Below are 14346 nucleotides of genomic sequence, written 5' to 3' on the forward strand. Positions count from 1 at the left end.
ATATTACCAATGTCTGTATTGATTAGGTCCCTAGCCTTTGGTACTGCCTCTTGTTCTTTTTTTTGTGGTGAATTTTTCCGCCTTGTCATTTTGTCCAGATAAGAGTATATGAAGGAGCAAGTAAAATACTAAAAGGGTGGCAACAACCCCAGGAAAATATGCTTTAGCCAAATCAGAAGAGATCCCAAATCGTGAGGGGGAGAAAGGGGATAAAAAGAGGTTCAGAAAGAAGAAGAAAAAAAAAAACAATTAAAAAAAGGAAACCAATAAAGAAAAAAATATAAAAAGGAAAAAAATATATATATATTAGATAAACTAGTTAAAAAAATGTTAAAAAAGAAAAGGGTAAAAGTTAAAAAAATTTAGCAGAAGAAGAAAAATAAATTGAAAAAGAAAAAAAATTAAATTAACTGCAAGGCTAAAGAATCATGGGGAGAAAGCCATGAGTTCCGTACTTTGCTTTCTCCTCCTTTGGAATTACGCTGCTCTCCTTGGTATTGAAACCGTACTCCTTGGTAGGTGAACTTGGTCCTGGCTGGGCTTCTTGTTGATCTTCTGGGGGAGGGGCCTGTTGTAGTGATTCTCAAGTGTCTTTGCCCCGGGCGGAGTTGCACCGCCCTTACCCGGGCCGGGCTGAGTAATCCGCTCGGGTTTGCTTTCGGGAGCTTTTGTTCCCTGAGCACTTTCTGTAGAGTTCCAGAGGGCGGGAATGAAGATGGCGGCCTCCCGGTCTCTGGCCCGGAGGAGCCGAGAGCCCGGGGCCCCACTCCTCACTGCGCCCTCAGAGAACAGCGCCGATTTACTCCCGTCACCCTGCCTCCGGCCGCGCTCCGAGCTGACCGAGCCTGCGACCGGTTCAAGGTAACCCCGAGCTTAGAGCTCACTCCTCGGTTCTGTCTCTGTAGCCGGCTTCCCTGTTCTAATACCTGTAAGCTCTGCGACACTCAGACACCCCTGATCCTTCTGTGACCCTGCGGGACCTGAGGCCACGCTGACCCTGTGTGGGTTTCACCCCGGTTAAGCCTCTGGAGCGATGTCCCTCAGCGGAACAGACTTTTAAAAGTCCCGATTTTGTGCTCCGTTGCTCCGCCGCTTGCCGGGATTTGGCCCCTCCCCCCGCGGTCTATCTTCCCGTCGCTTTGGATTCACTTCTCCGCCAGTCCTACCTTTCAGAAAGTGGTTGATTTTCTGTTTCTAGAGTTGCTGTTCTTCTTCTCTTCGATCTCCCGTTGGATTTATAGGTGTTTGCAATCTTTAGATAAGCTATCTAGCTGATCTCCCGCTACCTGAAGTAGTCTCAGCCGGCTACTTCTCCGCCATCTTGACTCTTCCCCTGGTCTTTTTACTTTCTTTATGTTGACTTCTGATGTACAGGAGTTTTTATTTTTAAGGTGACTCAATTTACCCAACTTTTCTGTTCTGATTTATATTTTATGTATCTTGTTTAAAAAAGTCCTTCTCTACCCACAGTCATGGAATTACCTTTTCTTATATTTTTCTCTCAAACATATCAAAGTTTTGGTTTTTAAATTTAGGCCTCTCTATCCCACTTAGAACTTTCATTTGCATAGTATGAAGGATCTAATTTTTTTTTCCCCCTGTGGATGACCTAAGTAAGGGGGTAAAAAGGACTTTCAGCTACAAGAGAAAAAACAACTCAGGGTTTGAAGAATTCAGTGCTTTGAAACTTGGGGCCAATAATAGGCTGACAAAAAAAATCTTTTAACTTTGGAATGTTCAGAAATGGCAACAGGTCACCTACAAGTATGGATGCCTCGTGTGTGATTGTGTCCCTTCGGGGCTGGCTCCCTGCTAAAGATCAGCTGGCTGGATGTCATGGGATTTGTGAGATGTGCTTTCATTTGGACGTTCAGGTTTCAGGGGCAAAACTATGGCCAGTGAAAGTCACGTGTTTGTTCCTGATGAATTTGCCGGCTTCTGGGTCTCTGTCCCAGTGATATTGAAATTAAATTTCCAGGCAGGGAGACAATAGAAAGTGGGACTTGAGCACAGTGTGATTTTAAAAATATACATATATATGGTGCTCCCATGTCGAAGTAACTGCTTGGGGTGAGTATACCCAGTGTTATTCTATTAGGGAAGCTGAAGGAAGAGAAACCTCCCGGCCTGGAGTTGGCCAGCAGGGGTTCCATATTCACTTGCAAGGGCTGCTGTAAGAAAGTACCACCCACTAGGTGATGTGAACAACAGAAAGGTTCTTCTCTCATAGCGCTGGGGGCTGGAAATCTGAGCTCAGAGTGTCAACAGGGACTGGAACAGATGCTCCCTCCCAGCTTCTGGGGGTTCCTGGCAATCTTTGGTGTTCCTTGGCTTATAGATGCATCTCCCCAATCTTGCCTCATCTTCACATGGCCTTCTCCCTCTGTGTGTGTCTTTGTGTCCTTTTTGTAAAGACACCAGTCATATGGGATTAGGTGTCCCCCTACTCTAGTATGACATCTTCTTAATATAACTAATTATATCTACAACAACCTTATTCCCAGATAAAATCACATTCTCAAGTACTGGAGGTGAGGACTTGAACATATGAATTTGGGTGGGAGGATACAATGCAAGCCCTAATGAATTCCTACAAGGTTTCCTTTACTCCATTTTTTATAAAATTTCAGCAACTTCCCCAAGCTTTAACTAGATCAGTAGTTTATAATATTCTTCCTACCAAATCAATGTGAAAATGTGCTTTAAAAAAAAAAAAAGATTTTTATCCTAAACTTTATTCTGGAATCTATGAAAATTCAGGTATGAACTATAGCCTCAGTGCGTCTAAGCTAATGGATCTTTATTTGTAGGTTGTTTCTTCCTCCCTCCCTCCTCAGCTTCTCCTCCTTCCTTCTGTCAGGCAGCTGACAGCCACTTTGTGTCAGATACTGCAAGGTGCTGGGGTGCAAGACCAATGAGGCAGCCTTGGTCCCTACCTTCATAGGACCTAACACTAAAGGGACTGGCATCAAGTTACCAGGCAGTTATAATATAACATGGGGAGGGGGTGTTTCCTGAGCAGGGAAGGTTCATAGCTCCATGGGAGTGCAGTCGGTGTTCATGGAGGCACCCAGCCCAGCCTGGGGTGTCAGGGACAGAGCAGGGATCAAGAAGAGAAAGCCCAAGTGCTCAAGCCTCATCATTTAAGGAAGCACTCACTCTAGGGTGCCCACTCTACACTTGCCTGCCCTTGAGAATGAGTGCCACCTTAAATGATGTGTCCTACCTGTCTCTCTGGTCCCACTCTCATCCTGGCCCTTGTCAGGGAAGCCTTCCTAAAGGAGGAGACTGCTAAGCTAAAATTAAAAGAGGATCAGTAGTTAGGAGGATGAATGAAAGTTTGCCAAGCAGAGATGGAAGAAAGAAAGAACATTCCAGCTAGCAGGCTCAGCAAACACCCAGGGGAAAGATCCACACAAAGCGGGAGCTGAGATGAGGCTGGCATCAGGGAAGTCAGAGGGGAAGGTTTAGGTGACATGCAAGAGTCATCTGAACTCATCAAGTCCAGGGAGACTAAGGTCCCAGCAAAGCCACTGTCACCTCTGCCACCATTGTACATGGTTGGATGAGGGAGAGAGCCTTTGTGAGAATTGGAAAAGGTGACCTCTCTTCCAGGCAAAGATAGCTTTGCGTCTAAGTGCACAGTTCATTCTGCAGAGTGTGCCCTCAGGCAGGTGTCCAACAGAACTTAGGCACAGAGGAAGGAGCAGGAGTCTGTGGGTGCAGACCCAGACCCTGCACACAGGAGTTTGATCTCCTTAGTGCTGAACCAGGCCTCCCAAACTGTGCCCCAGATGGCCTGGTGGGCAGCCCTCAGCTTGGCTGGGAGATTGGCTTTTCTGTTTTAGCCCATCTTTAACACATTCTGAATTCTGCTCATCTGGGTAACTTTGGAAGCTATATAGAACTTACTTTTCTTCTATAACTCACCAGTCCTCAAACTAATTTCCTTAACCACAGCCTATTGGTTTGAAACAATCAACCAAAGAAAAAAGATTCTGGGTTCATCACCAGTTTCTGGATTCTTCCATATCTGCATTCTGCAGAGGTCATAATAAGAAATATATTAGCATATTTAAGCTTACAGGGTATTTACCAGAATACAATATTAAGAATGATTTTCTATGGCTTTTCTCTCCATGAATTTCTTGCTTTCTCATTAGGATTATACTTTTCATAGACCTAGGCCTTTCCCCAGGGACCCAAGCCTTAGAGCTCATCAAAAAACATGCTTACAGCTCTGAAAAATAAGAGTGAGGCCAGTTGTAGCTCAGTGTCCAAGCCCAATTTATGGCCTCCCCTTGGGAATGCCCATTGCCAAGTGTCAGGTGCTTTAGGACCCACAGCATTCTCTGCTTTCCTAATCTCCTCCCTAAAACAGATGGGTAGGATTGCCTGATCATGCAGGACCAACTTAAAGCCAAAGCACACATCTTTTTCTGACCTGCTTTGTGCCAGTTACCTCTGACTGGCTCGAGGATGATATTAAGAGAAAAATATTTTGATTTTTGTTTAACATTATTACAATTATTTTTTAGACAAAAATTACTAGCTTTACAGATACCACTAAATCACATCTATATTTAGTTTCTCTTCCAAATGTTCACAAATTTTTTAAAGGACAGATTTATTGAGATGTAATTAACATACCATACAGTTCACCCAATTGAAATACACAATTCAGTGGTTTTTGGTATATTAACAAGAGTTGTTCAAACGTGACCACAATCATTTTGACCTTTTCATCCCATTAACAATCTCTGTTATCGTGTTCTCCCAGCCCCTGACAACACTATTTTCTGTCTCTGGGGATTTGCCTAGTTTGGGACATTTCATATACATGGAATCATGTAATGTGTCACCTTTTGTGACTTGGCTTTTTTTTTTTTTTTTTTTTTTTTTTTTTTTTCCCCCCCCCCCCCCCCCCCCTTTTCCTTTTCTTTCCTTTTTTTTTTAACAGTGTTAGTTTCAGGTGTACAATAGAATGATGCAACACTTCCATACACCACCCGGTGCTCATCACGAGTGCCCTCCTTCATTCCCATCACCTATTTTATCCGTCCCCACCCATCTCCCCCACCCCCGGCAACCATCAGTTTGTTCTCTAGAGTTAAGAGTCTGCTTCTTTTTTTTTTGTTTTAATTTTTAAAAAACAATTTTAAAGATCTTTTTATTTTAAAGATTTGTGTTTATTTATTAGAGAGAGCAAGCACAAGCAGAGGGAGGGCAGAAGGAGAAGGAGAAGCAGACTCTCTGCAGCAGGGAGCCCAATGAGGGTCTTGATCTCAGGACCCCAAGATCATGACCTGAGCCAAAGGCAGATGCATAGTTGACTGAGCAACCCAGGCACCCAAAGCTTTTTTTAAAATAATCTCTACACCAACCATTGAGCTCAGACTTAGAACCCTAAGATCAGGAGTCACATACTCTACCCACTGAGCCAATTAGGCACCCCAAGAGTCTGCTTCTTGATTTTTCTGTTTTTTTCCCTCTGCTCATTTGTTTCTTAAATTCCACTTTTGAGTGCTGTCATACGGAATTTGTCTTTCTCTGACTGACTTGCTTTGCTCAGCATTTTCATTATGCTCTCTAGCTCCATCCACAGCATTGCAAATGGCAGGATTTCATCCTTTTTATGGCTGAATAATATTCCATTGTGATTATGTACCACAATCACCAATCAGTGGACATTTGGGCTGTTTCCACAATTTGGCTATTTTAATTAATGCTGCTATAAACATAGGGCCGCATGTATCTCTTTCAATTAGTGTTTTTGTATTCTTGGGCCAAGTACTCACCAGTGGGATTGCTGGATGGTAGGATAGACCTACTTTTAACTTTCTGAGGAATCTCCATACTGTTTTTCACAGTGGCTGTACCAGTTTGCATTCCCACCAACAGTGCATGAGTGTTCTTTTTTCCACATCCTCACCAAAAACTGTTATTTCTTGTGTTGTTGATTTTAGCCATTCTGACAGGTGTGAGGTGACATCTCGTGGTTTTGATTTGTATTTCCCTAATGGTGAGTGATGGTAAACATCTTTTTAAGTGTCTGTTGACTATCTGTGTATCTTCTTTGGAGAAATATCTGTTCATGTCTTCTGCCCATTTTGTAATTGGATTATTCATTTTTTGACTGTTGAGTTGTGTAAGTTCTTTATATGTCTTGGATACTAACCCTTTATTGGATATGTCATTTGCAAATATCTTCTCCTATTCCCTAAATTGCCTTTTAGTCTTGTTGATTGTTTTCTTCACCATGCAGAAGCTTTTTATTTTGATGTAGTCCCAAGAGTTTATTTTTGCCTTTGTTTCCCTTGTCACAGGAGACATATCTGCAAAGAAGTTTGCAGCCAATGTCAAAGAAGTTACTGCCTGTGTTCTTTTCTAGGACTTTTTCGATTTTCTCACATGTACATCTTTAATCCATTTTTAATTTATTTTTGTGTATGGTGTAAGTAAGTGGTCCAGTTTTATTCTCTCTTTTTTAAAGATGTATTTATTTATTTATTTTAGAGAGAACACGCGCAGAAGCAGGGGGAGGGGCAGAGGGAGAGAGAGTCTTAAGCAAACTCTGCACTGAAAGTGGAGCACAATGAGGGGCTTGATTCCATGACCCTGATGAGATCATGACATGAGCTGAAAACAAGACTCAGACGTTTAACTCACCGAGCCACCCAGATGCCCCCAGTTTCATTCTTCTGCACATTGCTGTCCAGTTTCCCCAACACCATTTGTTGAAAAGACGGTCTTTCTTCCATTAGATATTCTTTCCTGCTTTGTTCAAGATTAATTGACCCTAGAGTTGTGGGTTTATTTCTGGGCTTTCTATTCTGTTCCATTTATACCATTACCACACTGTTTTGATTATTACAGCTTTATAATATAACTTGAAGTCCGAAATTTTTGATGCCTCCAGCTTTGCTTTTCTTTTTCAAGAATGCTTTGGCTTTTTGGGATCTTTTGTGGTTTCATACAAGTTTTAGGATTGCTCTTGTTCTGTGAAAAATACTGTTGTATTTTGTTAGGGATCTGTAGACAACTTTAGGTGGTACGGACATTTCAACAATATTTGTTCTCCTAATCTGTGAGCATGGAATGTCTTTCCAGTTCTTTGTGTTGTCTTCAGTTTCTCTCATCAGTTTTCTATAGTTTTTAAGTACAAGTCTTTTACCTCTTTGGTTAACTTTATCCCTTGATATCTCATTATTTGTGGTGCAGTTATGAATGGGACTATTTTTCTTAATTTCTTATTGAGCTGCTTCATTATTGGTGTACAGAAATGCAGTGGATTTCTGTACATTGATTTTGTATCCTGCAACTTTACTGAATTCATCAGTTCTAGCAGTTTTTTGATGGAGTCTTTGGGTTTTCTATATATGGTTTCATGTCATCTGCACATAGTGAAAGTTTTACTTCTTCCTTGCTGATTTGAATGCCTTTTATTTCTTTTTGTTGTCTCATTGCTATGGCCAGGATTTCCAGTACTATGTTGAATGAAAGTGGTGAGAGTGGACATCCTTGTCTTTTTCCTGATGTTGGGGAAAAGCTCTCAGTTTTTCTCCATTAATGATGATTCTAGCTGTGGGTTTTTCATATATGGCCTTTACTGAGTTGAGCTATGTTCCTTCTAAACCTACTTTATGATGATTTTTATCATGAGTGGATGTTGTACTTTGTCAAATGTTTTTTCTGAATCTACTGAAATTATCATGTGTTTCTTGTTCTTTCTCTTATTGATGTGATGTATCACATTGATTGATTTTTGAATATTGAACCACACCTGCAGCCCAGGAATAAATCCTACTTGATGGTGGTGAATGATTTTTTAATGTGTTGTTGGGTTTGGTTTGCTAGTATTTTGTTGAGGACTTTTGCATTTATGTTCATCAGAGATATTGACCTGTAGTTCTTTCTTAGTGGAGTCTTTGTCTGGGTTTGGTATCAGGGCAATACTGGCCTCATCGGATGAATTCAGAAGTTTTCCTTCCTTCTCTATTTTTTGGAATAGTTTGAGAAAAATAGGTATTAACTCTTCTTTAAGTGTTCGGTAGACTTCACCTGTGAAGTCATCTGGTCCTGGACTTTGGTTTGTTGGGAATTTTTGATTACTGATTCAGTTTCATTACTGGCTATGGATCTGTTCAAATTTTCTATTTCTTCCTGTTTCAGCTTTGGTAGTTTATATGTCTCTAAAAATTTATCCAGTTTCTTCTAGGTTGTCCAATTTGTTGGCATATAATTTTTCATAATATTCTCTTATAATTGTCTGTATTTCTGTGCTGTTGGTTGTTATTTCTTCTCTCCCAATTGTGATTTTCTTTATTCGAATCTTTTCTCTTTTTTCTTGATAAGTCTGACTAGAGATTTATCAATTTTATTGATTTTATTTTCAAAGAACCAGTTCCTAGTTTCACTGATCTGTTCCGTTGGGTGTTTTGTTTTGTTTTGTTTTAGTTTCTGTATCATTTATTTCTGCTCTAGTCTTTAGTATTTTCTTCCTTTTGCTGGTTTTATTTGTTGTTCTTTTTGTAGCTCCTTCAGGTATAAGGTTAGGTTGTTTGAGACTGGCCTTTTTCCCTTGGCATACTTTTTTCAAGGTTCATCTATGCTTTAACATGTTAATCAGTACTTGTTTTTGTGTGTGTGTGTGTGTGTGTGTGTGTGTGTGTGTGTGTTTAAGATTTTAAAGGAGGAAGCAGGCTCCCTGTGGAGCCAAAAGCCCGATGTGGGGCTTGATCCCAGGACCCTGGAATCCTGACCTGAGCCGAAGGCAGAGGCTTTAACCCACTGAGCCACCCAGGTGACCCCCCAGGCGTCCCTCTCAGTACTTGTTTTGATGATTGAGTAATATTCCATTGTATGGATATACCACATTTTATTTACTCATTGCTCAGAATGGACATTCCTTGGAGGGACATTTGGGTTGTTTGGACTTTTTTACTCATATGGGTAGTACTATTATGGACATTGTGTAAAAGTTTTTATGTAGATACATGTTTTCATTTTTAGGGGGGTATACAAAGGAGTAGAATTGCTGGATCATACTGTAATTCTATGTTTAAACCTTTGAGGAACTGCCACTATTTTCCAAAGTAGCTGCACCATTTTACATTCCCACCAGCAGTATGTAAGGGTTCCAGTTTTCCCACATGCTTGCCAACACTTGTTACTATTTTTCTTTATCATTATTAATAGCCACTGTCCTAGCGGGTATGAAGTAGTATCTCACTGTAGTTTTAATATGCATCTCCTTGATGGTTGATGATGAACATCATCTCTTGTGCTTACGACCATTTGTATATCTTCTTTGGAGAAATGGCTATTTAGAAACTTTGCCCATCTTTAAACTGGGTTGTCCTTTTATTTTATTGCAAGAGTTGTTTATATATTCTTTTTATTTTATTGCAAGAGTTTAAACTTCCTAACTCATACTATTTTTGAAGATGAATGGTCAATTAAATCTGATATGACACCACTCAACCACTAAAAGTGATGTGATAGCATTCATTGCCACATTTTGATATATGATTAAGTGAGAGAAGCAGGTTCTAAAACATGATGATCCATTTAAAAAATATTCAGAGAAAATTATCTGGAAGTGTATATATCAAGGTGTACAGCACTCATCTTTGGTTGTTGCGATTATGTATATACATTTTTCATTTTTATAAATAAAATTAAAAAAATACAAAATATTTCATATACATATAATATACTTTTATATAATTTATAATCATATAAAATATAATTTGTAATCATATGTAAATATTTATAATTATATGTAAATTATATATAATCATATAATTTATAATATAAATATAAACTATTTATTTAATTATGTATATTTTTTATTTTTCTATATCTTTTCTTTTAATGACTATGTATTATTCCTATAATAGATTATTCTCAGATTCTTTAAAAACTCAGCTGGATAAGAAAATGCCTTCCTCAGTGGCACATGCGTTTGACTGATTATGCTCATTATTTGGACTTCCCAAAATCATAAGTGGGTGAGTGTGAAACCACAGTAGAGGCCATTTCAACAGAAGAACAACCTGAAGCTGTAGCACTTAGTTCCATACAGACCAGTGGTTGGGAGGGAAGGGATAAAAGGTATATGACGTATAGGCACTTAATACCAATCTGTATGACTTGCCTCAGTTTGCAAAGCATTTCAGACACCTTCCTTGGCTCTGCAACAACTGTACTGAATACCAAGATGCAGAGACATTATGTTCCTGCCCAAGGTTGTGCGGTCTTGTCTGTAAGGATGCTCCAACTACAGTTTGGGGGGCATCTGGGTGGCTCGGTCAGTTGAGCATCTGACTCTTGATTTCAGCTCACGTCATGATCTCAGTGTCATGAGATCAAGTCCCACATCGAGCTCCACACTGGGCGTGGAGCCTGGTAGAATTCTCTCTCTCTGTCTCCTTCTGCCACTTGCACCCTCTTCTCTTTCTCTCTCTACTAGAAACAAAAAAACCTACAGCTTGGGTTTTTCTATTCTTGCTGCAGTACTTGTAACTGACAGTCCTGCCTCTCATCCTGGGTTCTTCTTTTTGTAAAATTGTCTCCAAGGGTCCAGTATCTGAAGGATGACTTTCTGATACCTGAAAAAAATGGGTTAGCCTGGAGCAATATGCCGTGCTTTTGGCTAAGGGAGTAGGTAAATGGCTACAAGTTGTCCCTGTTCTCCACTGCTCCAAACTCTCAAATGCTTTTCTTTCTCGGGAAAGGAACAGTTATTGTTATATGAATTAACTTATGTCTTGTTATTATTTACTTTTTTTTCATTTATAAGCTTGATTACTAAGCTTTCAATATTGCTTTTTCTTAGAGCTGTTGCTCATGGGGTGCCCAGGTGGCTCAGCCAGCTAAGTGTCTGACTTCCACTCAGGTCATGATCTTGGGGTCCTGGGAATGAGTCCAGCATTGGGCTCCCTGATTGGTGAGGATTGGTGGTCTGCCTCTCCCCCTACCCTTCTCCCTGCTCATGCTCTCTCTCTTTCTCAAATAAATAAAATCTTTAAAAACAAACAAAACTGTTGCTCAAATGAAGTCATCCTGGCATTTGTATTTGCTTTATTACCCTTCTATGATTTTCACAGCAGCTTTGCAAACAACAGACTTATTATTCCTTGGCACATGCTTCATCATTTATGAACACGAGAAAGGAAGATTATTTTTTTTTTCCTTTGCTCAAATATTTGTGGCATTATTGGAGTTCTCTAGGCTAAAGTAGATGGAAAAAAAACTCTGAAGTCACTTTAAAAGCTTTCTCTAGATTCTAGACCAGAGATTAGCAAACTTCTTCTGTAAAGGCCCAGACAGTAAATATTTCAGGCTTTGTAGGTGTCTGTTGCAAATACTCAACTCTGCCATTGAGGTACAAAAGCACCCAGAGACAATGCGGAAACAAGTGGGTGGGGCTGTGTGCCAATAAAACTTTATTTACAAAAATAGACAGTGAGCAGATTTGGTGCACAGGCTATGGTTTGCTGACTCCTGTTTTCAATTGTTCTGAAACATTTGTCTACCAGGAATCTAATTTTTTGGCTGAGTGATTTGTTATCAGCCATATGTTTCAAAGCCTCTTTCTATCACCCAAGACGGTAGTGGATTTTTCTCTTCAAAAGCAAAATATGATACTTACAAAGCTAATTATTACTCACTACATCCAAAGCTCAGTGAGAGTCAGAAGGCAAATCCGGTATTACTCAGTCACTTATTTATCTCTTCCTTTCTAAGGTGAAGAGTTGCTATAAGCTACAACCTGGGCCCTTTTTGGTCCAGGAACGTATCCCTGACCTCGTCCAGTCAGAGAAGGTATCCCAGGTCATAAGTTATCCAGTCTGGGTTTTATTTCACTGTGGCCATCTGAACCACAGATCCAAAGAGCATTTTTATTTCTATCAGTTCCTTTGAAATTTATTAGAGAACAAAAATGGTTCTGAACAAATTCCAGTGACTGAGTTGAAAACAAGACTTTTTTTTTTTTTTTTTTTTTTTTTTTTTGCATGTGTGTGGTTTTCTAGTCACTTAATCACATTATGTGTCCCTTTACCCATGGGCAGTTGGGAATTATAAGACCTTTTTGTAGTAAAGATTCTAAGGTAAAAGGTAACATAAAAGGGATTGGTAGCTTTTATGATGAATTTGATGCATAAAGTTCTTCCATGCAAGAAAAAGTTTCTATTTCTTTCTTTTTTTTTTTTAAGATTTTATTTATGTATTTGACAGATAGAGATCACAAGTAGGCAGAGAGGCAGGCAGAGAGAGGAGGAAACAGGCTCCCCGCCGAGCAGAGAGCCGATGCAGGACTTGATCCCGGGACCCTGAGACCATGACCTGAGCCGAAGGCAGAGGCTTTAACCCACTGAGCCACCCAGGCCCCCCAAAGTTTCTATTTCTTAACAAATATTTTAGAGAAGAGTGTTTTTTAAATGTCTGCTAGTATGTTTGGTCAACAAAATACACAGGTATTTTTTTTTACGTGACAGGGTTTTATCCCAGAAAGGGATAAGAACCTTTTCCCACTGCCCCCTTAACTTATAATTTTTAAGTTAACATTTTTCTGATGTCAGAGTAATAGAATTTTATAGAAGAAAATATGGGAAATTTAGAAAGCATAAGTAAGTAAAGTCAAAATCACTACCAACCCCTTAAAGGTAACTACTATTGGGGCGCCTGGGTGGCTCAGTGTGTTAAGCCTCTGCCTTCCGCCTACTTCCCTCTCTCTCTCTCTGCCTGCCTCTCTGCCTACTTGTGATCTCTGTCTGTCAAATTAAAAAAAAAAAAGGTAACTACTGCTCACATTTTATTGTCCATTTAGATGGCTCTTAATGCGTATCATACATATAGATTAAGCTATAACATTTTCACCTGCATGAGATACTATACAAAGCATTTTTGTATTCTGCCTTTTATATTTCTATGTCGGTCAATCTGGATCAACATCAACTTTAAGGGCTATTTTGGCATTCCACAGGAGTGAGATACTTACTGTTATCTGCTTGGAGGATCTCCTATTTGTGTATTTTAAATACTTTGTACTTTTCCACTATTACAAAGAGTGCTTAGATAAACATCCCTGTACATGTCCGGCCAGAGTATCTCTTTTTAAGAGAAACTACTAAAGTGCCATTAGCAGAAATATGTCTGTACTTAATGTATGTAGGATTTTGATACAGAAAAGTTTACGTTCAAATTATATCCTTTCTAACAGGTAATAAGAGTGCTTTATGCCCTCACCAATACTGGGAAATTTCTCTAATTTCTCAACAGATCAGTTATCAGCATTTTGGCATCCTTTGTGCTAGCTCTTATTGTTTGTTAACTATTTTGTATCCTTTAACCCAACACCTACATAGCACTTACTGTATGTCAGAGACTGTTCTAGGTGTTTTTATGAGGATTAGCTAATCTCATCTTCACTGTAACCCAATAAAGTAAGGACCATTACTATTCTTAACCTAGAGATGGGAAAGCTGTGAAGCAACTGGAAATTCACACATCTGGTAGCTGGTAGAGCCAGGATTTGAAGCTTCCTCGTTATTCTAGACTCCACCTGCTTGACCATCGTGCCTGCTGCTGCCTCTTTGGAGGAAACAAAAACTTAGCTGGCTGGAGAGAGAACCTGGACAACAGGGGCCAGAGAGCCAAATCGTAACCCTTAGATGTATACATTTTCCCACCTATATGTCTTCTAATTATTTAAGAAGTAATCTCTTTGATTTTTTTTTTTTTTTAGGATGTATCAAAGTCAGAAGAAATCAAAAGAAGCTCTGCCTCACTACCAAGAGGCTTTAGAATATATTGAGATCAGTCGAGGTGAAAAAAGTCTTGAGTGTGTACCAATATTGAGGGAATTAGCTGGTGCCGAGCAAGCCCTGGGACTTCACGACGCGTCCGTCAACCATTTTCTACAGGTAAGCTGCAATCTACGGGCCACCAAAGTTCTTCTGGACCCACTGGTTTCCATGGACACGAGTGGAAGAGCAGCTCAGAACGCCTGGTTTTGTTGTTTGCTCGGGATAAGAACATTTTCGTCTAGGTGACCGAGTGGCTAAGTGTGGGAGAAGGGTCCTCTGTTGCCAGGTTCGTGGTCCTCAGATAGCCTGAGACTCCTTGAAGACAGCTTTTCTCCTATTAGTGCCATTATTCAAGTCTTATTTTCTGAAGTTCTTTGTCTTCTCAAGTTTATTTAGAGCTTATGTTATCAAACTGATTAAGGTTCTTTTCTAACCATCTAAAATCTTCTACCATCTAAAATTTTCTACCATTCTAAAATCTGTCACTTGAAGCCACTTGGAGTTGTCATTTATTAGCTCCTGATCTCCTTTA

General features: G+C 39.8%; 1 protein-coding gene across 1 annotated transcript in view; it reads left to right on the top strand.

Annotated features, from left to right (window-relative positions):
* The window catches only part of LOC111152668 (tetratricopeptide repeat domain 23), a 109187-nt gene that overhangs the window by 46991 nt on the left and 47850 nt on the right, over positions 1–14346 (top strand). The window contains exon 6 of the mRNA XM_022511223.1: positions 13754–13931. Within this exon, the coding sequence (XP_022366931.1) occupies positions 13754–13931 (178 nt within the window). The remainder of the gene's footprint in view (positions 1–13753; positions 13932–14346) is intronic.

The sequence above is a fragment of the Enhydra lutris genome, unplaced genomic scaffold (genome assembly GCF_002288905.1).
Source record: "Enhydra lutris kenyoni isolate GAN:26980312 unplaced genomic scaffold, ASM228890v2 scaffoldscaffold29, whole genome shotgun sequence".
Taxonomy (NCBI): Eukaryota; Metazoa; Chordata; class Mammalia; order Carnivora; family Mustelidae; genus Enhydra; species Enhydra lutris.